This window comes from Pipistrellus hanaki (assembly GCF_964339955.1).
Source record: "Pipistrellus hanaki genome assembly, chromosome: 6".
NCBI lineage: Eukaryota > Metazoa > Chordata > Mammalia > Chiroptera > Vespertilionidae > Pipistrellus > Pipistrellus hanaki.
Genome location: NC_140508.1, coordinates 34,333,211 through 34,356,916, shown reverse-complemented (window position 1 = coordinate 34,356,916; position 23,706 = coordinate 34,333,211). Strand labels below are relative to the sequence as shown.

At 46.8% G+C, this 23,706-nt stretch overlaps 1 protein-coding gene across 3 annotated transcripts in view; it reads right to left on the bottom strand.

Moving 5' to 3' along the window:
• The window catches only part of TM9SF4 (transmembrane 9 superfamily member 4), a 43,154-nt gene that overhangs the window by 5,373 nt on the left and 14,075 nt on the right, over positions 1-23,706 (bottom strand). For all 3 annotated transcript variants that reach the window (XM_084887887.1, XM_084887886.1, XM_084887888.1), the window contains 15 exons: positions 20,468-20,578; positions 18,075-18,174; positions 13,767-13,935; positions 13,542-13,671; positions 12,635-12,758; positions 11,309-11,427; positions 11,096-11,207; positions 9,736-9,806; positions 7,858-7,990; positions 6,646-6,727; positions 6,476-6,551; positions 4,341-4,424; positions 2,316-2,491; positions 1,737-1,800; positions 141-260 (listed from right to left, as the gene is read on the bottom strand). In XM_084887887.1, the coding sequence (XP_084744013.1) occupies positions 141-260; positions 1,737-1,800; positions 2,316-2,491; positions 4,341-4,424; positions 6,476-6,551; positions 6,646-6,727; positions 7,858-7,990; positions 9,736-9,806; positions 11,096-11,207; positions 11,309-11,427; positions 12,635-12,758; positions 13,542-13,671; positions 13,767-13,935; positions 18,075-18,174; positions 20,468-20,578 (1,671 nt within the window). The remainder of the gene's footprint in view (positions 1-140; positions 261-1,736; positions 1,801-2,315; positions 2,492-4,340; positions 4,425-6,475; positions 6,552-6,645; positions 6,728-7,857; positions 7,991-9,735; positions 9,807-11,095; positions 11,208-11,308; positions 11,428-12,634; positions 12,759-13,541; positions 13,672-13,766; positions 13,936-18,074; positions 18,175-20,467; positions 20,579-23,706) is intronic.

Genomic DNA, 23,706 nt, shown 5'->3' with positions numbered 1-23,706 from the left:
GGCTCAGAGAGAGGGCGTGATGTATCTGCCCGAACCTCGTGGCCAGAAGGGGGAACATGGGAAACCCAGACAGCCCCTGTGACCCATTCAACGTTGGACCCAGGTTCCCCACCCCCAACTCCTGGCCCCATGCCCCTTACCTCTGCACACAGCTGAAAGTACACCATGACGATGCTGATTTGTGAGCAGGACACCACCAGGATGATGAAGACGAGGAATAGGAAGCCAAAGAGGTAATAGAACTGATTCTCCCAGATTGCCTGCAGACACATCAAAGCCAGCCTTCAGAGGTTAAATGGCCTGCCTCCACCCAATGGCCCCTTCCCCTGGCTTACCCTGCCTGCTCTCAGTTAGGACTGGCATGCATGGCACTTGTCACCAGGGCAGGAATGGAGATATCATCACAATGCCATCGGGGCCTATGTGCCTGGCATATGGCTCTCACTGGCCCTCCTCCCTGGAGCAGAGTGAGCCAGCCTATTCTTCAGGAGTGCCTGGGGCATGGCTGACCCTGCGATGGGTGGGCTTTACCCTGAACACTGCAGCTTGTAGAAAGCTGCATCACACCCTTGTCAAAGTATATAGCAGCCCGGCCGACATGGCTCAGTGGTTGAGTGTCAACCTATGAGCCAGCAGGCCAGGGTTCGAATCCTGGTCAGGGTAACGTCCAGGTTGTGGGCTCAATCCCAGTGTGGTGCATGCAGAAGGCAGCAATCAATGATTCTTTCTCATTATTGATATTTCTCTTTCTCTCTCTCTCTCTCTCTCTCTCTCTCTCTCTCTCTCCCTCCCTCCCTCTCCCTCTCTCTCTCTCTCTCTCTCTCTCTCCCTCCCTCCCTCCCTCCCTCCTTCTCTCTCTCTTTCCCCCTTCCTCTCTGAAATCAAAAAAAATATATTTTTTGAAAAATTACATAGCAGCCACCACTTCTCAGGGGTAGCTTACCACATGGCAGGCAAGCTACAAGCTTCAAGGACATCTTCACATATGAACCTATGAAAGTGTGGCCTTTTACAGTTAAAGAAGTCAAGGCTCAGTGAGGCTGGTGATTGGCCCAAGGTCACACAAAGAGAACTGAAGGGCTGCGCTGGCAGGGAGCCCATTCTCTGACCCTTTTCCTAGGTAGGGCTGGGTGAGCAAGGGGATCTCAGCAGGGAGGGGCTGGGCCACTCCAGAGCAGCAAATACTTGTCCAGCACTGACTTGGTGCAAGGCACCCTCTGTGCTGGGCAGCAAGTTCGTGAGACAGATTTCAATGCTGTGAGGAGTTCTACGGCCAATTTTCATTTCCGCACGCCTGGGACAAGAGCAATCGTCGTCACAGCCACAGTTACAGTTTTTACAATGATCCTGAAAACAGGCCTCATTCCCTCCACTTCCTGAGTCTTTTGAGTAACTTAGGTAAATATGTATAGGAACCCAGAAATCAAAGCAGATGCAACAATATTAAAAATAGTGGTGACTGACTGCAGTATTATCGAAGCAGCCTCTATGCACTGAGTCCTCCCACACTAGACCCAGCACACATGCCATATCTCATTTGACCTTCCAAGCCATCCTAGGAGGAAGGACTACTATCCTGTCGGGGTGGAAAATGGGGGCTCTAAGAGGTTAAATGGCCCACCTGAAACTTCAGAGGTAGCAAGAGGCAGAGCACCTAAGTGAAGGGGAAGGGACCAGGCGAGCGGCGATAAAGGCTATGTGGTGTGGAGGGAGGGGGAGCAGACAGCACTACTCACACTGAAGATGAAGAAAAGCTCGATGAACATGGCACCGAAGGGCAGGATCCCAGCCATGAGAATGCTGCAGCAGAACAGGAGGGTTAACACTGGGGGAGACCAGCCACTGGAAGCCCAGGGTCCCTCCCTAGCCAAGCTGACTGAGAAAGCTTACACGGTGGGGTGGTTCTAATTCTTTCAGCATGACTCTGTACCATTACAGCCTCTTGAGAGGTAAGCCGGTGGGCATCATTCTCTCTGGGAAACTGAAGTACAGAGAGGCGGGCTGACTTGCTTAAGGTCCAAGCAATGGTTTTAACCTCTGTCACCGCATCTCCCCCCCCAAACCTGGTTCCTAGGCCAACACCAAATCTGGCTATAATTCGGTCCTCTTTATCTTAGAGCAAAGCTAAGTTTCACGAAGTCTACTAGGCCCAGCTAAGCTGCTGAGCTGCAAAACACCAGTCACAGCATCCTTGGGGGAAGGCACCTTCTTCCATGTTCTCCTAAGAGTAGTGTTAACCTCACCCATTCCAGAAGGCCCCAGATGGAGACTCACCCCACAACACCCATTCCAGAAGGCCCCAGATGAAGACTCACCCCACAAATCGGTTCATGTACCATCGCTGTTCAGGGATCTGCCGGGGAATCTGATTGGTGCGCACAGGGTTGTCATATGGCTGCTTTCTGAAGCCGAAGTAGTAGCCCAGGTAGACGAGGGGCAGGGAGATCCCGAACCACATGCACAGCAAGGCCACCATAGTGGGGAAGGGCACCTGAGGACACACCATCATGAGGCCCCATAAGGCCCTGATGCCTAGGCTGAGACTGTGCAAAGGGAAGGGGACCTTCTGGGGTGTCAGGGAAAGGGGTGTGTAGAGCAGGGCCACCATCATGTGGAAGGCCCTACAGACACACCCCAGAGGGCTCCTGGCCAGAAGCTCTGGAGCTGACCCCAGCCCTGGGGAAAAGTGGAGTGCACATGGTAAACCCACTTGGGCTATGAAGATGGAACCACAGCATCCCAGAGTTTGTCATTCAGGGAGGAAGTGGAGAAAGAACAGGGACGGAGGAAACTGAGGACATGAAGGAAGATGAAGAGGCCAGAATGAAGGGACATTATGGGTTTGGTATGTTAAGTGAAGGGAAAAAAGGGGGGGGAGGGAGGGACACTGCACAAATAGTGTGTTCCCTATTTTGTCAAAATAGAACCCTACACTATAATACTAACTAAATGAAGCAGGTTATAAAACTGAATGGCTAGCACTCCATTTTAATAAAAATACCCAATATTTATCTGTTTAAGAGCCTATAAAAAGACCTATATCAAAAAGTTATTAGTGCTTCCTCGGCTGGGACGGGAGGATGAAAACGGATTTTTCACTTTCTTCTCTATCCTCTTCTCTAAAGTATTATGCTTTGATAAGAATTATGCAAAAAGAGCCCTGGCTCTTGTGGCTCAGTGGGTTGGGAGTTGTCCCATGCACCGGTGATCGGGTGGCGAGGTTGATCCCAGGTCAAGGGTGTGCTGGAGGCAGCTGATTGATGCTTTGTTCTCATGGATGTCTCTCTCTTTTTCTCTCCCTCTCCATTCCTCTTTCTCTAAAAATTAATAAAAAATATCTTTTAAAAATTAACTTAAAAAAGGAATCATGCAAAAATAAATTAATATATGTCAACTATTTAAAACAGAACTTATTCCAAAGTAAGTATCTTATAAGTGTTTGCTATTATTATTTTATAATTTTTAAATTAAACTCTTCGATTTTAAATGAATCTAAAAAGAGGAAAAAGACTGAAAAATACATAGTAAAGATCTACACAGTATTTATCTCTGGGTGGTTGGATTCTGGGTTATTTCTGAATTCTTTAACTTCTCTGTACTTTCCAAATTTTCTACAATGAGTATTTGTAATGAGCAGTTGGTTATTGGGAGAAAAATGTGGAAAGAGAGAAGGAACCCAGGAATAAAAGAGAGGAAGGGAGAGGAGGAGCACCGCTGTGCTTCCCGGGCCGCTTCCTGGATGCTGGAAAGAAGCCGGTTCCCTAGCGCCCGGGGCTGGAAGCCTCACCGAGGACCTGCAGTGAGCACCTGCACGGGGAGGGGCGGGGGCTCCACCTGCTGTGGCTGAGTGCAAATGCCTGCCTACCTCTACCACAGTCCTGCTACTGGATCAAGGCCCCGTCTCCCAACCCTCAACAGAGTTCACAATCCTACTCATTGAGTCCTGGGCAGCTGCTAGAAACAACGGGGGCCGCAGGATCACCCCTCCCCCTTCGGACAGAACAACCTGCAGGGGAGGAAAGCCTTGTTTTGGGACACTGATACCAAGCAGCTTTCCCTTGGTTGGGACAAAGGGGAATTCCCCAGCTGGCCCCTGGACCAGGGACACCTCCCTGTAGAGAAGTAAGTTTTGGTCAGCTGTCTGAAAAAGCCCACAGGAAGGCCAGGGCCCAGGCAAAAACATGGGCAGGGCTGGGGAAACCCCAGCTAGCCCTCAGCCCCTAGAGCTGGAAATAGAACTTTGTGAAGACTCAGAAAAGGGAAGGGAAGAGCAGGAAGTGACTTATGGGAGTAGAGCTGAGCACAGCTGCCCAACCCCCCCTTGCTGGGAGGGCACTTACCGCTCCTGATGAGTGCTTTCCCCAGATGAAGCAATTCAATACGAAGCAAATGCCAAAAACCACGCCAGGGTACAGTGTCGCTGTCTGGAAGCAAGAGGAGCCAGGCTGGGGAGCTTCATCTAGGGAGCTCCCAGCTGTCCCAGTGGGGCCCCCAGACTACAGGTCCTCAGTCCTCCATGTCTTCTAAGACTCAAGAATCATTCCCCCCAGAAAGCACTTCCCGATTCCCAGACTAGGCAAGACTCATGTTCTTTGTCCTTTAGATTCCTGCACAGCCCCTTCCTTGTCCTCATACCAGTTTGTAATTCCATATTGTTGTAACCTAATCAGTCTGCCTTCACCATAGGCTGAGGAGTGTGCCCTCCTGTTCACTGATGTAATCCTAGCACTTAGAACACAGCAGCTGCTCAATAAACATTTGTTGAATAAAGAACGAATAGCCCAGATTGGTTTGGTTCAGTGGATAATGTTGGTCTGTGGACTGAAGGATTCCAAGTCAGATCCCATTCAAGGGCACATGCCAGGTAGTGGGCTCAATCCCCAGTAGGGGGTGTACAGGAGGCATCCGATCAATGATTTGTGCGCTCTCTCACTCTCTCCCCTCTCCTCCTCCCTTCTCTCTGAAATCAATCATTTAAAAAAAATAAATGAATAAAACTTTTACAAAATATACATGTCTAGCCCAGCCAGTGTGGTTCAGTGGTTGAATGCTGACCATGGATCAGGAGGTCATGGTTTCAGGCTTGATCCCCGGTGCAGGAGGCAGCCAATCAATGTTGCGCTCACATCGATGTTTCTCTTTCTCTCTTCCCCTCTCTCTAAAAAAAAAAAGTCAACAAACTATTCTTTAAAAAAAAAAATTTAAAGGATGAGGTGAGAGGGTGGTGTACCTAGGGAGAGGTGATGGCAGAAGCTGGAGGAGAAATAAGCAATCATATACCCGCACTGATCATCTGCAAACACGTTAGAACATCAGAGAAAGCTCAGAAAGTCACAGGGAGACAGGGAGGCCTCACAGATAGTCAAGGGTAGAGGCCAGAGGCAAAGATGTCTAAACTTGGGCAAGAAACCTGGAGATGGAGATGGGAGGGAACTCATGGGCTATTTGGCAGGAAACCCCCCAACACTTTTGATATTTGAGGAGAAAGTGGTCACCAGGGTGAATGGTGTTGCCACCAGATACAAAGATGCAAGCAATGGGTTTGGGGGAAGAGACTGGGTTTGGTGTGAGACCCACTGAGGGAGATCCTCGAGGGTATCTGGTGGGAGACCTCACCAGGGAGCGAGAGGGCAGGGTTTACGCTTCTGTAGATCACGCAGTATCCTGAGAAAAACACTTGAGGCTACTAAGAATTCTGGACCTTTTTTGATCCTTCTAGAATAATCATCACAGCTCTGCTATCCTCAGGGTTTACTATGTGCCAGGGTGTGGCAGCCAGAGCTCTGAGGCAATTGGAGTCGTGTAGTCGTGTGTGTGTGTGTGTGTGTCCCGGCTTTCTATGTGACTTCAGAATGCCGGGATTAAAGGCTTCTCAGAGTTTGACACCACGGCTCCTCCTGGTCCCTAAAGACCTCCTTAGCTCTGGAAGGGCTCAGCGCTCCCTGAGAGCTGCAGTTGGCTCCTAGGCATCCTTCAATTTCTGTGTCCTGGTGGAGGACAGAGAGGGCAGGAGCTGTCCTCACTGAAGGGAACAAAGAACCAAAATCTGGAAAACAGACTAATGGTGACAAGGGGCCTGGCTTCTTCTGCCCCTCTGCACCAGCGGGCAGGGTGCACCACTCCCCGCAGCCCCGACCAGTGTTTGCCCTTAAACTTTCACACTTAGGCTTGATGGCTAAATGCAGTTACTCTGAATCCTCTATTTCTTCTCTTGCTTGAGACATCATACTAAATAGGCTAAAAATCATTTAATCCTCTCATTTTATATGGCAACTAAAGCCCTAGGATCTGCTGCACCTGTGGGTACGAGCCCAGCATTCCTGAGTCTCAGGATACACTCTTTCTGCTCCATCATGCTGCTGCTCAGCCTCTGGCCCTAAAACCTTCCCAGGGCCTGCTGACACTGCTCCTGAGGAAACCAGGAGGAAACTTCTCAGTTCCCCACCAATACCAGGAGGCGGCTGAGGACACTTACACAGAAGGCTCCTTTCTTCCACCGATGGCCTTTTAGAGTGCGGTACAGACGGCCAGCGGAAAATCCACCGAAAACTCTGTGGGAAACAGCAGGGATCCACACCAAGGGACCTATGAGCTGGAGCGCAGCTAGCGTGTGCCAGCCCCCGGAGCCCGCTCAGACACACCTACCCCATGAACATGAAGAGGAAGCAGGCAGTGGTCATGAGAGCTCCCCGGCTGGAGGGCGACAGCATCCCAAGCATGGCCACAACTATGGAGGGAGTGGGCGGAGGAGAGAAAGTCAGTGACTGACCGATGGCCAGGCCCCCACCCCCATCCCAGGCAGGCTGACAGGGACTTGGGCAGATGGAGCAAGACAAGTATACTCCCTTCCTCTTTACTTAGCTGGGCTTCAGAGGGCTGCAGCTTCAGCCACAGGGGACGTGCAACCAACCAGGCACTGAGCTGAGAGCATTATGAATGCTAGCTACTAAATCCGCCTTATCAACCCTGTGAGGTGGAGGCTAGTTTCCCAATTTCTTAGCTGGGAAAACTGAGGCTCACAGAAGTTAAGATCACAAAGCTTGTCCACGGTCACAAAGCTTAGAGTTGAGATACAAATTTAGGCAGATTAATTGCCAAGAGCTTAGATTTTAAAAGTTCTCATCACAAGAAAAAAAAAAAAAAAAAAAAAAAAAAGAACCATGAGAGGTGATAGATATTAAATATTAACTAAACTCAGTGGTGATCATTTCACAACACATACACATATCAAATCATTGTCATACATCTTAAACTATAATGTTTTATGTCAATTATAAGATAGATAGCCGTGGCCGGTGTGGCTCAGTTGGTTGGGTGTCATCAACCAAAAGGTTGCCAGTTTGATTTCCGGTCAGGGCACATTCTGGGTTTTTGGGCTCAATCCCCGGTACAGTTGTGTAGGAGGCAGCCAATCGATGTTCACTCTGACATCGATGTTTCTCTTTTTCTCTCTCTCCCGCTCCATTCCTCTAAAAGAAAAAAAAAAGTTGGGTAAAATCTTTTAAAAAATTTTAGGCAGATTGACTTCAGGAACTGTCTATATCTACTATCTATTAGTTTTCGGGGGTTATTTTTGAGGGGGGGAAAAAAGATCTGATGCCAGCCCTCATTTTGGTGCTGACTTGGTAAATCACTTCATGTCTGACTGCAAAAGGATGCCAACCTTAGAGCACTGACATAGTGGACGTGGTGGGCTATAAACAGTGCTGAAAAGCTCTGCCGAGCATCAAATTACCAGGGCCTGGGGTTGAGAGAACCTAGCCTTTCTGCTGGGATGGACAGAATGAAAAGCCTACCCTTCTCTCAGACTCAGCCCATGCTGCTCTGGTGACAGCCTCCCACACCAGGCCCACTCACAGATGACGATGAGGATCATACAGAAGAGTTGAATGCCTGAGCCCAAGAGGGAGCTGAGGATCATGGGGTACTGGGGTGGCCTGAAGACGTCACCGTGCACCAACTTCCACCCAGACTCTTCCATGGTGTCTTCCTACAGCAAAGGGCCAGGAAGTGAGGCTGCGTCTTTGGCTCTGGTATAGGTAGCTCCTGTTGGGATCACCCCCAAGGACCCACCCTGACTAGGGATGAGGGTCCCTCAGTGTCATTTAGCTCCACTCTTACGCAGGAGTGTAAGTGACACGATACAGTGCTTCCCAGGGAAATGTCACAGGGTATAAGGAGGTCACAAACATAAAGCCTAAGCTACACCAAGAGAAAAATCTCCCTAAATTCCACAAACCTTATGCATGGGAAAACATGTAATCATCAACATACAAAACTGTGAACTGTGATAACTTTTGGGTGGTGAGATTTAGAAGCAATTTTTTAATGATTATAAAAATAATATGTGCTCTGACTTGTACAATAAAAATGTAAAAAAATGTTGGTATATGGCATGGTAATCAAATGATCAAAAAGCCCTGGCTGGCTTGACTCAGTGGTTAGAGCCAAAGAACTGAGGGTTTGATTCTGGTCAAGGGCATGAACCTGGGTTGCAGGTTTGAACCCTGGCCCAAGTCAGGGAGCAGAAGGCAACCAACCAATGTGTCTCTCTCACATAGGTGTTTCTTTCTCCCTTCCTTTCCATGCTCTCTGAAAATCAATGGAGAAAATATACAAAGATTAAAAAAAAAAAAAAAAAAAGTAATGTGTACTATAGAAAAATTTTTAAAATCTAGAAAAACTGAACAAAAGATATAAAACTCATACTCAGAGTTAAAAAGATACAGAAAATAAAATGATTTATAATTTAATGATACTATTGTTTTGATATATTTCCTTTAATCCTTTATGTATCTATGTATATGTGTATATAATTTGAAATTGGGGATCATAGTATATTTACTGTGTACTTGCTATTTTCAGTTGATGTTTGTGAACATTTCCTCATGCCGATAAATATTCTTAAAAATATTATTTTAATGTCTGTATATATTTTCACTGTACAGCTATACCATAATATAACCAATCCATTATTATGGAACAGTAGAAAATGTCCAGTTTATTTAAATTATAAATAAAGCTGCAATAAATATTTTTAGACTAGGTCTTTGTATTTCTGATGCTTTCTTTAGAAAAATTCTAAAAGAACTACTGGATCAAAACAAGTCAACTATTTTATAGTATTATATGTTCTTCCAAGTAATTACTTTTCAGAAAGCTACCAATTTACATTGGCATGGGTGGTACAAGAAGGTGCCTATCTCATGTTAATCTTGCCAAAAATTAGTTTTATGGAAACAAAAATATGTGATATTTTGAAGGACCTAAACTATTTCTCATGATTGTTTGAATCTGCGGTTTTGAGAAATATCTCTCAGGTGAAAGCAGTTTTTCACATGCTTACTAGCTATGTATAACTCCTTGTCTGTAAACTCTTCATCCATTATCACATTAAGGATTTTAGATTTTTTAAAAGAGATTTTATACCAGTTTTTTAACTGTATCATCTTTTTCTGGTTTAAAATTTTTTAATGTCAAATTCATCAAGTTTTTCTCCTGTGATTTCTGCCATTGCTTTTATGCTTAGAAATCAGTCTATCCCCATTTTGGGTCATAAACATTTTTTTGCTTTTCACTATTTTTAAGGCTTACTCTATTAATGATCTCTCTCTCTCTCACACACACACACACACACACACACACACACACACACACACACACCCCTCTTTTGGTCTGGCAGGCTACTCTGGTTTCCCTCTGCAACTCCATCCCTCCCCAGCCAAGACCTCGTACAATGTCATCCTCTTTGTTATAGTTGGCAATGTCTTTCCGGAGGGTCCGAATGATAATCATGCTGAGGATGCCTGAAACAAATAGGAGAGAAAGTTGTCAGCATTGCCAACCAAGTCTTCTGAGCTGCACGCCTCCCTGGGCTTGGTGTTGCACTGAGGGGTGACTGGCATGTGTGGCTTCCTCCAGGGAGAAGTGGCTATGCTGCTGCCTCAGGTCCTCTTTTGGGTAGAGTCCACCCCAGGTATTCGGGCAGGAGTGAACAGAGGGCTACCCCCCAGACAAGGGAAGGAAAGAGCTGCTGGGATAGGTACGGGCAGAACGGCACCGCAGCTACTGCATGGCCTGGTCCTACCAGCTTCTCCAGCCTCACCTCCTCCCGGGCTCCCCTCTTCTCACTCACCACTGGCTCTATTTTTTTTTTTTTTAAATCTGGAACTTGAACTCATGACCCTTTGGTCCATGGGCCAATGGTCTAAACACTGAGGAAACCCATTCAGGGCTCGCCCCTGGTTCTTTGCTGCTTTTATTATCATTTCACACTGCACTGCTCTCTCACCTCCATGCCTTTATGCAGGCTATCCTCTATCCTGAAAATCCTATTCTGCCCAGATTAACTCCTACTCACACTAGTATAGTGGTCAAGACAATAGGTTGTATGACTTGAACTAACTTAACTCACAGGACTTCAAGAACCAAGATGCTTATAAGCACAGTAGATGAGGCCTGAGTTGATAGCTAGCATTATTTTTACTTCTCATATAATTTTAAAATGATCAGTTTCATTTCACCTCTGCCCATCACTTTGCCCCCTGCTTACTACCCTCTTGCCATCCGGTTTCTCGCCAGGCTTGTCCCATTGCAGCTGCTGGACCAGCCTTTCCCGAGTTCTTCCAATGGTGACTCCTCCTTGAGAGAGGTATTCTCTGAAGCAGCCTTCACCTTTTCCTTACAGCTGTGTGTATGATCACCTTGTTTATATGCTTCATGTCACTGATTACTATTTCTTTGCTTTTTTGCCTCTTCCACCACCAGAATATGGACTCTGTGGCCTGAGACTGGGTTGGGTTTGCTCACCACCATATCCCCAGCACCTGGCACAGCACTTGCACAGAATGTGCAACAGTCTTACTAACTGAATGTACATGAGATGTATCCATCCCTCTAGGAGCTCTCCAGATTAGAGATTGAATCTTGTTCACCTTTGTGTACCTGATGCCTAGCACAGAGCCCTGAGGCCCATTTTTGATCCACGGTTGGCCCCAATAACACCCCAGAAGTCCCCCTTAAGTGATGTGATGCTCTCAACCCCTTATCCCTCACCTCCTTATCTTCTCAACCCTCTGACCTATAGAACTCTCACCTGATAGGAAGAAGACCACAACCACGGAGTTAATGATAGAAAACCAGTGGATCTGCACATCACTCATGGTCAGGTAAGTGTCCCAGCGAGAGGCCCATTTGATGTCACTTTCCTGGTGGGGGGAGTAAGCACTTAAGAGTCAAGCCTCCTGCTAAACAACTCCTGCCCAGACCAGACCCTCCTCCCCTGTTGTGGGCTCCAGCCCCTTCTCACCTCCCAGTGTACAGAGTAGGTGAAGTACAGCCGATTTTCCTTGGTGGGATCAATTTCTTGGGCCAAGGAGCTGGTACCCTCAGGCAGAGTGCACGAACTCTTCTCATCTACTTTGAGGTCTGTGAGAGATAGAGACTCAGTCTGTTTCTGTGGGAGGCCGTTCTACTACCCAAGGGCTGTCTGGGGGGTGTCTTCAGAAGCTGCCTGCGGGGGTGGCATGCTGCTGGGACCCAGGTCTGAGTGGAGGCTGGAAGAACAGCTCTCACCTTCCAAAGGGCCTTAGGTGTATGTGTGGATGGGTCTGAGCCCCTCATTTAATCAATTAACCTTTCTTCAAGCAATTCAAACATTCATTTACTCATTCAATTTTCAGGATTTTCAACATGGACGCAGTCTATCATATGTTTACTCATTCACTTAGTCCCCAAATCAGTAATCCACAAAGAATGCCTCTTTCATTTATTCTGTTATCTATCCATTTAATCAACCAAAAAACATACCACAAGCACCTACTATATCCCAGGTACTGTGCTGGGGATAAAATGAAGAGAAAAGGAGACAGGTCTCTAACCTCCAACAGGCAATGGGGGACAGATGATGTCAAAGTAATCAGATAAAAATGCCCAGCTGTGCTCATGACACTCACAAAGGAGAGGCAGTACGGTGTTCAGAAAGAATAGGATGTTTTATTTGAGGCCTTCTGTGTATGATTTTGTTTGAAAACTAGGTTCCATAGCTTAAAAATAAAACAAACCAACAATTCCTCACCCGCCCTGAAACCCAGTCCCACTGTGGACAAAAGGCCATCTCCTAAATTAAAGAGTGCCCTGTGCTAATAAGCAAGGTGAGACTGGACCAGGTCTGCTGAGCTTGGGCCAATTTTAGTCTAGACCACTCACTCACACAGAATACAAGAAATACAGAAACTGGTTGCCTGATAGCTGTCTGTACACTGCCCCTTTCCCTTCAACCCAGAGGGAGCTGGCTGGTTCTTATAAGAGGCACGGGCAAGCCCCTAGTTGCTGTTTGATCTTGGCTAAGCCACCAACCTCTCGGAGCTTCTGCTTCCTCATATATAATCAAATATATCTGGAGGTTGCCAGAGGTGGTAAACCTGTAAGGTACTAGGCCAGGACACAACAGATGCCAGCTCTCCCTTGGACCCCTACCTTCTCTAATGAGAATGCAGTGACCTTACTGTGGCTGGGCCCATATGCCACATTGGGGCCTTTTAGCTATTTCAGGAATCAAGTGTGAGAAAACCCAGGAGTAATAGCCTAGGCCCATCCACCAGCCCTGCCCCTCTGGTCATACCTCCCCACTCACCCTCCAGCCTGATGCTCTGGGGAATCACCTCGAAGCGGACGACACGGTACGTGTGCTCCTGGTCCTCTTCCAAGTCCTCTCGGTGGTAGTACAGGATGAAGGAGAGGTGATTGTGCAGGTAGATCTAAAACAGACCAACAGAGAAAACAAAGTAACTAATAGCCAAGAAACAACCAGAAAATCACTCTGGGGGACCACCCTAGGTAATAGGTCACTCCCCTTGTCCAACAGACCAGCTATCCTAACCTTCCCAAAACACGCTCTCAGAGCTCTCCTAGGCTCAGAAACCTTCCAGGGCTCCCTAGGGTTTAAGACAAAAGCCCATCGCTAAGCCTGGCATTCAAGGCCTTCCATCACCTGATTGTCACCATCTTCTAAGACGCATTAGTTCACCTTAACTCTCCGAACTCCTCCTTTCCCTATGAACAGTCTCCATTCTGCAGCTCTGTTCATGACATTCACTCCCATCAGAATGCTGCCCCTGACTCCACTGAGCTCAAGCCTACCTGTTTTTTAAGGTCCACCACCCCAGTGACAATTTCAAAGCTTCCTCTGAACAGCTTTGGCATTAACCATTATGGCAGTGGCACATGGTCAGAAAGATATGGGATTTTAAGATGCAGGGTCTTACACTGTCAGTCTTTCCCCAATTAGGATAAAAGCTCTTTGAGGACAGGGACTGTAGCGCAAAAGAAATGTTTTTGTCCTCAGAATTTTTTTTTAGAAACTGAGGTTTTTAGCGACTGTGCCTTTCACAGTAGCATCTGCAAGAGCCTTGCCCAAGAGCCCCTGGAGGAATCTGCCTCAGCCAGCCTCAGGGCTAAATATTTCCGCCTCAGTGGTCCCAAGTGCTTGTGACTTTGGGTTGTGGCTTCTCTAGCCCTTTGAGCACACCAAGACACTCTACCTTGTTGCCTTCTATGAAGCCAAGCCGGTAGCCGTGTTCAAACTGCACATCTTTTTCCTTCTTCTTGTCATCGCCGTCGCGGTTGGAGTAGAGCTCCAGCCGGGTGGCCACAGGCAAGTTGTCGGCAATGCTGGAAATCCAAGGCCCCGCTCAGTCCCTCTGAACCGCCGCTCCCACCAGCGCCCTCCCCAGCGTGTTCGAGGAGGCGGGCAGCAGAGGACTTACAGGTGGACATAGTAGTCCTCCGTGATCCGCTCCGCCACCAGCCGGCTCTCTTTCACGGACAGGGTCACTGGCTTGTGGGACTCACTGCACAGAACCTCACACTTCTTTTCGCTATTCATGAGAACCTGGAAAGGGGTGTTGACAATCCGGTCCCCTCTCAGCACCTCTCCTGCCGTGAGAGAGACAGATGGAGCTCAGTGCTTCAGCCCTGAGGCTGCTGAGGCCAGCTGAGCCACGGAGACCCAGGGCTGACTTGCAGGGCTATCATCAGTTCTGCAGCCTGGCACTCCATACTCTACCCGACCTCTTCAGGCTCAGCTTACCCTTCCATCCTACCTTTGCCCTCTCCTCCCCCTCTGTGCTCTAGCACCATCGGACCTTTCAGAGCTCATCAGACATGCCATTTCATTCCACGCCTCTGGGCCTCAGGTCGTTTTGCTTTGCGTCGGAGGGCTATTGCCTGCCCCACGTTTTTGAGAAACTCCTCCTCACACTCCCAGCTCAGCTTCTATTTCACCCTTGGGAAGCCCTTCCTGACCTCTTCACTTCCCCCTTTGGTTTCCCTCTGCACTGAGGCAGCATCATACAGTGGTGAGGAGAGAGGGCTGCCTGCTGCTGAATGCTGGCTCTGCCACTTACTCACTTGGCAGCTTTGGCAAGTCATTTAACCTCACTGAGCCTCATTTTCCTCATTTATAAAACGAGGATAACAATAGCACCCACTTCACAGGGTTAAAGTGAGAAATAAAGTACCAGTCACAGAGTAGGCAGGCAACAAATAATATTTTCATCATCAGAATCACTTCTGCACCTTTTATGTCAATGATGTGACTTTGCACAGTGTTGGCATATTACGTTTCTGACTCCCTTGACTATGAGCTCTTCAAAGGCAGACAGTGTTTCCTATTTATCTGTGTCTTCAGATCCTGATTCAGGCTAGGAGGGAAGTGGGATAAAATCCAGCATTTGAAATTTTTAGCCAAAATATATTTTTAATTAATAAACTGGCACACCTCTTGCATGCGTGCCTCAGAGTAACCTGCTAGCAGATGTCATGCAGCAGGCACCAAGCAGTTAGGGACTGACAACTAAACTCAGTAGTGCTTTCGTATTGAGTATTCTAATACTAACAATGCTACTGTGATGACGTGAAGCTGGGACAAGCCAAAGGAGACTGACCAAACAAACAGGCAAGACTGACCCCTGAACACACACTTGGTCTAGCATTTGCCTACCATTGTGGCCTATGTGATGTGACACTCTCTGCCTAGTCATTTATTCGCTCGCTCATTCATTCCCAAAACATGTACCAGGTTCTAGCTATCTCCTAGGCCTTAACGATACAATGTTGAATGGATGTTCAATGTTCAATACACACGAAGCTTATGGTCTAATGAGAATGCAAACTTTAATTACATGAGAATATATTGCTCAACAAGAGGAACTTGCTCTAGACAAGTGATGCTTGAAATGAGCTATAAAGGAAGAGAGAAATGTTAACTAGCAAACAGATAGGGGAAGAATGTTCTAGACAGAAGGAACGGTATGTGCAAAGGTCCTTTGAGGGTGGGGGAAGCAAGGTAAAACTGAGAGGCCTGTGCAGTTTTGATGCAGAGAGCAACTTGAGGTGAGCTGGAGAGATGGGGCTGGAGCTGGAACTCAGGGTCTGTGGGCCATACTGGAAGTTACAACTTTATCCAGAAGGAAAAAAAAGCCAATGAAAGGTTTCTATGAATAGGGGTAGCAGAAGACTTCATCTGATTCTGTTACGGAAAGATCACTAGGGATGATGGCGGTCTGTCATACAAGTGAGCAATGATGGCTGAACGGGAGGGTGTGATGAGGATGGAAACAAGTATTCAGATCCAGGAGCTACTAAGGAGGTGAAATCTAGAGACCCGGTCCTGACTGGAGTGAAGAGGGGTGCATATTAGGAAGACTGAGTTTCTATAACCAGGTTCTAGTTAGGAAGAACCTATAGCAAATTTAGACTAAGGGCATTTTTTCAGCTTGTTAGTTTGACTTGATATATCTAGAAATAGTCAGATATCCAGACATAAGAATCAGAGGAGAGATCAGGACTGATGGAAAGCTGTGAGTTGTTGGTACACAGATGACAGGGCCATAAGCTGAGAGAGCAACAGGGTTCCAAGTAAGGTGGGTATCACTTCTTGATATTTAGAAATTAAATTTAAACCAAGAAAGGGGACATAATGGTCTGGAATGGCTCATTTGTATTCCTTTTAACTTAAAAAAAAAATATATATATATATATATATATTTTATTGATTTTTTACAGAAATGAAGGGAGAGGGATAGAGAGTTAGAAACATCGATCAGCTGTCTCGTGCACACTCCCTACTGGGGATGTGCCCGCAACCAAGGTACATGCTCTTGACCGGAATCGAACCTGGGACCCTTCAGTCCACAGGCCAACGCTCTATCCACTGAGCCAAACCAGTTAGGGCCCTTTTAACTCTTTAAAGCTGGGAGAAGGTCGTCAGCCAGGCTAAATGAGCAACACGCCCCTCTAAGAGTCTGAGGTTGTACTCCAGCACATCTGCCACACACAGACCATGAGCTGAATCTCCATCAGTATGACAATCGTGAGCACAGCTTTCAGACAGCCCAATTGAGCCTTTCTGGAGAAGGCAGCTGGACATCAGAAAGAATCTGGCCTTAGAAAACTTGGGCTAATATCTCCATTTATCTACCTACTGACCATATGACACTGGGCAAGTCTTTCAAACCCTTGAAGCTGCTATTCCCTCTCCTATGAAATAGGGAAATCATATTTGGCTTTGCAGAGTTACTATAAGAATCAGCTAAGATACTCTGCAGAGTAAAGTGTTTAAGGATATGGCCAGAGTTCCTGTATTCTACTAGGTGAGTGACCTGGGGCAAGAGACTTCATCTCCTTGTGCCTCAGTCCCCTTGATAAGAGGATATAAGAATAGCTGCCTCATTGGGCTGTTGTGAGAATTAACAAGTTAATGCATAGAAGTGCTTAGAAGAGTGGCTGGCTCATAGAAAAAGCCCTGTATTAACAGTGATGATGAAGATAATGTAAAGTACAGGGATTACAATCCAATAGGCATGCAATCAAGTATATTTCTGCTCCGCTCAGTAGGACATTAACATTTACAGAATGTCTACTGTGTGTTGGGCATTGCGTCAGAAGTGGTGGAGAGAGAGATGGGAATGTAAGACATGATCCCTCTGCTCAAATAGCCCCTAGTCCATGAAGAGAAGCACTACACAAAGGCAGGAAGACATACATTATGGCAGGATAACTTTTGTACACACAAGTTTCTATTTCTAGGAAGCAGGACCATTCCCCAGCTTCAAGGGTCCACATTCAATTAAGATCACCCAGGATCACTCAGAAGTCTGCCCAACTGCAGAGCCTTCGATCTTTCCACATTTTCATCTCCAGGCCTTAACACTGAGACAGGCATAAAAATAAGTACTAATAGCTGTGTCCTGAATAGATGCCTCCAAATGTCTTTTCCTTTAAGCTTGAAATTCTGCCAAATAGAGAGAATTATTTGAATTAGAATAAAACGACTGCTATTTATGGAATATTTGTGCCAAACATTGCCCTGGTGCCTCACACATTACTTGAGGTGAGTCTTGCACAGCATAACAAGAACTACAGTGATGTCCCTGCTTCCTTAGGGCCAGAGGTGATCACTTTCTTTTAATTAAAAGTAGAGCAGGTTGCCAAGACCGGTTTGGCTCAATGGATAGAGCGTCGGCTTGGGGACTGAAGGGTCCCGGGTTCGATTCCGGTCAAGGGCATGTACCTTGGTTGCGGGCATATCCCCAGTAGGGGGTGTGCAAGAGGCAGCTGATCAATGTCTCTCTCTCATCGATGTTTCTAGCTTTCTATCCCTCTCTCTTCCTCTCTGTAAAAAATCAATAAAATATATTAAAAAAAAAAAAAAGTAGAGCAGGTTACAGAAGCCACCGAGAGGGGGGGGAGGGAGAAAGGTACGCTATTTAGAAATCAAGGGAGAACCAATCTGAACAGTAGCCAAAGGCTCCAAGTCTGAAGCCTGACTGCCTAGCTTACCTGTTGATTAACAGTATAACCAGAGGCAAGTCACTTCACCTGGAAAAGGGGTATAAAAATAACAGCTACCGCCCTAGAGCTGTTATGAAGATTTACTAAGCTAATATGTATGTAAACGATGTAGACAGTGTCCAGGACACAGTGAGTGCTACATAAGAGTTAACTGCTATTATCATTATGAAAAGATCTGGGTTCCCATTGGGACAGGCTGACAACAGTGAGAGAGAACTTACCCAGGTTCTCTGCCTTGTACGTTATTTTTAAGGGCTGGCAGAAGGGCAGGGAGTAGTATTCATAAGGTAACTGGGTTCGAGAGCTGGTGAGCTTCACAGCCTAATGGGAGAAGAGAGGCCATTATTCTTCAGTTCAGACAGTTTCAATAATCCTCCCTGGTACCCACCATCTTTGGCATACTTGACAGTATTATCTAGAAGGCAAATGAACTGCTACAGTGTTCTATATACTCTACTGCCCACAATTCTGAGTTATTTCATATTTCATTGTTTATTAGATTACATTACAGACTTGGTTTAAAAATCACAAACAAATTCAATATAAATTGAAAGTCTTTAACATACTGATTATCCTCTGACCCTGGAATTTCACTTCTGGGCATCTTTCCTAAGGAAATAACTCCAAATGAGGACAAATCTTCAGGAACAAAGAGGTTTTACTCCTTTGTCATAACCATAGTGGTCTCTACTTCTAGTTTCTTGATCCCAAATGAGCATGATGGGTAGCAATTTGAAATTTTGATAATACCTAAAATTTGGTGGCAAAGTAAGGGACATATTCATGAAAGCAAGTCATGTGGACAGCCCTTTGTGACATTCTTATATTCTGCTTCTCCTTTTGAACACTGGGATGCTTAGGACATAATAAAAATGTTATTTTCACACAATCTCACTGCTTGCTTTTGTACAGAGCAGTAAAGATGTGGTTCACATCAACATGGCAATGAAGCAAGAAATATACATTTATTTTAGAAGTAGAATTTATTTTAACTTTGTAAGTTCTGCTAGCTTTGTTTCATAGGATCACTAAGACTCTGAAGGATGCCCTAGCCGGTTTGGCTCAGTGGATAGAGTGCTGGCCTGTGAACTGAAAGGTCCCAGGTTCAATTCAGGTCAAGGGCACATGCCTGGGTTGTGGGCTCGATTCCCAGTGGGGGACTTGCAGGAGGTAGCCAATCCATGATTCTCTCTCATCATGGATGTTTCTATCTCTCCCTCTTTCTTCCTCTCTGATTTCAATAAAAATATATTAAAAAAAAAAAAAAAAAAAAAAAGAATCTGAAGGATGACTCAAATTTCAACTACACATTATTTTGTCTATGGGGGACTGACAGAGGTGTGAGAATGCTAAATATCCTATACTGTAAACACTGCACAGAAAAAAAGACTAAGAAAAACAGACCAAAGTATTAAGAATGTTTATTTGGGTGATGATAGAGGAGAGTCCGGTTAGGTGGGAGCCTTATACAAGGTTACACCCCTTCCTTGGTTGCTGTCTGTATCCGATGACTGGCTCATTGGGAGGTTTGAAGAGGTGGTTGGTTCTCTTGCCTCAATTTAGAGCAACTTTGAAGGACCAGCCATTCCCATTCCAGTGCTTCCCACACACCTCAGTTTACCATAGCTCAACATTCCCTCTGCCTAGCCCACTTCCCTCACTCCCACCAAATGCTGACCCTGAGAGTCTCCCGGGAACATCTCCTGCACCAAATCTCCACCTTTCAGTTTGTTTCTTAGGAAACCATATCCAAGAAAATCCACCACCAACCCTCAGCCCTGCTTGGGGCTCTGAGAATGCCACCAAGAGTCCACTGTTTTAGAGACGTAATCAAGATGTCAACCTGCCCACTGCCCCTGGTCAACCATTTATTAAGTGACTCCCTTCCACTCTCCACCCTACCACAGTTGACTGACCCTCAGGCTGGCATCCAGCCTGAAAATGTGAGGTAGCCCAGTTGGAAAGCCTCTCTCTGGATCCTGGCTTAGGGCAATGCTCCTCAAATCCTAATTGTTCACATATCAACTTGCCCTATCTACTTACCTCTTATTCTACTATTGCATCTGACTCATTTTTCATAAATACACTTAAGAAGCAAACATTATATATCAGTATTAAGGACAGAAAATCGATAGCCATAAAACCATGAGTTGAAGTAATAGCTATGTTTTCTAATATATGTTAAAACAAAAGTTATTAAAATATATTTGTCAACCACTTAAAATCATCTCATATACCACCACTCAGATATGCAGCACACATTTTGGAGATACTGAACTGGAGAAGTCAGCTGGTAGCAGAAGCTAACATTGAAAAAACAGAGGTCACAATAGGCTGTGTATGTACAAACGATATAAGTTAGGCAGGAAAGCTGGTAAGAGAGGAGATGGAGTAGATAAAAGAGTAAGGTAGAGATGTCATAGAAGAGGCAGACTGAGAGACAGAAAAAAATGAAGATAAGAATGAAAAGAGACAGAAAAAAATGAAGAGGGGAGGGGCAGAGTTCCTAACCGGCACTGGTCGTTGTTCTCTGCAACCACAGGAGGGATAAGACCAGCTCACCATGGTCTTCAACCACACTGCCCAGAGGCTCCAATGGTCCAGGAATACTTACCTTGATTTCTACAGGGTCGTTCTGGTGGAAGTTGATTGGTGCGACCCCAGGGACATAGAAGGCTCTTGTTCTACACATGGAGAGAAGCAGCAGGGACCACGGCAACCAAGCCTGTTTGGAAAAAAGAGAGGCCTAGGTTGGAATGAGGGAAAGAAGCCTGGGGGAAACGTTGCGAGGGTTGGTGGGTCTCCACAGCCTCCCCACGGCCAGCCCCACCCTCAATTGGGGTTGGAGAGGCTGATCAGGGGCAGGGCCAGCTGCGGGGGAGGGTCTGAGGGAAGTTGGCCTGTGGCCCTCCTCCCCCTGCTCCCCCCCACGCACACATCAGGCCTGTTTGCTGGCTGCAATGGGCATCATAGCTTCCGGTCTTTTTGATGGTTACAGCATTTTGGTCACTGGCTATACACACACACACACACATACACTAGTGACCTGGTGCATGAAATTCATGCACATTCAAAGGGGAATAATTAGAGGAAATAATTTAATATTGCTATTTGCCCTTTCTCTATAATAGAGGTATCAGAGATGAAAGAAAATTAGTAAAATGTATATGAAAAACTTCCTCCTGTCAAAGTCTGGGGCGCACCACGGGATCCAGGGTCAAGTCCCCACCCACCCACATGCACCTCAAAATCGTGTGAGACCCAGACCTGGCCATGGCCCCCCCACCTCCCCCAGTGGGCTAGATCCAGACCTGGCCAGTCCCACCCTTGTCAAGTCCTGCTGGGCAGGGGGTGTAGCCTCAGGTCCCACCCTTGTCAAGTCCTGCTGGGCAGGGGGTGTAGCCTCAGGTCCCCTGGCCCAGCCCCAGGACAGGGGGCATGGCCTGAGGTTCCCCAGCCCAGATCGGAGCAGGGGGCGTGCCCTGAGGTCCTCTGTCAAGCCCTGCCAGGTGGGGACATGGCCTGAGATCCCATCAAGCCTCACTGGGTGAGGGGCATGGCCTGAGGTCCCCTATCAAGCCCCACTAGGCTAGGGGCACAGCCTCAGATTCCCTGGCCCAGCAACAGGAGGGGGCGCAGCCTCGGGTCCCCTGTCAAGTCCCGCTGGGCGGGGGTGTGGCCTGAGTTCCCCGACCCAGCACTGGGGGTGCACCTTGAGGTCCCCTGTCAAGCCCTACTGGGCAGGGGGTGCAGTCTGAGGTCCCCTGTCAAGCCCCACCTGGTGGAGGGTGTGGCCTGAGGTCCCCAGGCCTGGTACTGGGGCAGTGGGAGCAGCCTGAGGTCCTCTAGCCCAGCACCAGGATGGAAAGCACACTCTGAGGTCCCCCGTCAAGCCCCACCAAGTGGGGGGCGTGGCCTCAGGTCACCTGGTCTAGCACTGGGGGCGGGTGGGTGGTGTGGCCTGAGATCCCCCGCCTGACGCCAAGGCGGGGGGCACGGCCTGAGGTCCCCTGTCAAGCCCTGCTGGGAGGGGGAAATGGCATGAGGTCCCCTATCAACCCCCACAGGGACGGGAGAAGGCATAGCCTCAGGTCCCTGCTGATTGCTCGCTCGTTAAGGCTCCTTTTGGGAACTTGGCCTCAGCTGTGGGAGCAGCCATCTTTGTGATGGAGTGATGGTCAATTTGCATATTATGCTTTTACTAGACAAGATTACTCTCCTGTAGAGCTAGAAGGGAATAAAGCTCCAGTGTTCCATTCATTCCTATTTCTCTATATAGTAACAGGCTCACTTTGTCAGGAAGCTCCTCTATTACCAACATATTTTCCTATAAGCCTTCTTCAAAGTTGTACTGACCTCATCACCTCCCACTCTCCTCGTTACTCAGCTCTAGCTACACTGGTCTTCTTGTCTCCTGACTGCAAGCCCTTCTCCACACCTCAGGGCCATCACCTTTACTGTCCCCTCTGACAGAATGCCCTCCCCACAGGTGTCTGCCTGGTTCATCTCATTCCTATTCCCAGTGCCTGGCACAAAGTAGGCACTTCTGCATGCAGGGTAGTCATCTGAGAATCAAAGGCAAGAAAGATCAACTATTAGTCCCAAGAAATTCATCCCATGCAAGCATGGCTTTCCCTTCACTAATACCATCCTTTTCTCCCTTAAGGAACTAGAGCTTCATGATACTCTCTCTGCATGGTCTGAACAGGGAACTTTTGTCATCCATACCTCAATCACCAACTCAATACTTCTTTGTATTTATTTTCTTGGTGTCTGTAACCAAATTTATCCCTGAGGCCCAGCAGAGGGGATCAGGGCCCATGAGTCACAGTGTTTCTATGGCAGCCGTTTGGGCCAATGTCTGCCATGGATAGGGCAGGCACCGAATTTGACATGGCTGCAGACCAACTCAATCTTGGTTTTGCAATTGCCTTCTCTCTCCACCCCTTTTACTGCAGCAGCATTTCAGACCTTCGTTTCCTCCCACCTGGACACTGGCCACAGCCTCCTGAGCACCTTGCCTTGGCAGCTGCTCCATCCTTCCTTCAAGTTACGCCCCCCCCCGCCCCCCCCCAATGCAGGAAGAGAACCTGGACTACCAGAGGGTGCAGGCCAGGCTGAGAGACCCTCCCTCGAGTGCACCAGCCCTCTAGTCCTCAATAAAATACTAGTAAACCAAATTTAGCAGCACATTAAAAAGATCATATAGCAAGATGGAGTGGGCTTTATCAATGGGGTATAAGAATGGCTTACATATGCAAATCAACCAATGTGAGTGATAAACCACAATAAATGAGAGAAAACTCCCATATCATTTCAATGGATACAGAAAATGCTTTTGACAAAGTTCAACATCCATTTATGATTCAAATTCTCAACAAAATAGGTGTAAAAGGAACTTATCTCAACACAATAAAGGCCATATATTATATGAAAAGTACACCGTTAATATTATTTCCTTTTTTAACGGAACTTATTGGGGAGACACTGGTTAATAATATAAACATTAGTATTTCCCCTCCTGAGAAGAAAGATATCAGAATCTCCCCCCTCCCCTTTTTAAAACTTATCTGATATGTGATTTGAAGCCAGAGTAGAGGATTACAATCTCCTGGGTTATCAAGCCAATTAAATCTAAGAAGTCACCCAAGTTCTATCTTCTCTTTTAAAAAAAACTTCATTTTCTTTATAATTAAATTGCACATGTATGTTTTATTTATTTATTTTTATATTTTTATTGATTTTTAGAGAGGAAAGGAGAGGAATAGAGAGATAGAAACATTGATGATAGAGAAACATCATCGGTCCATTGATCAGTTACCTCCTGCATGCCTCCTACTGGAGATCAAGCCC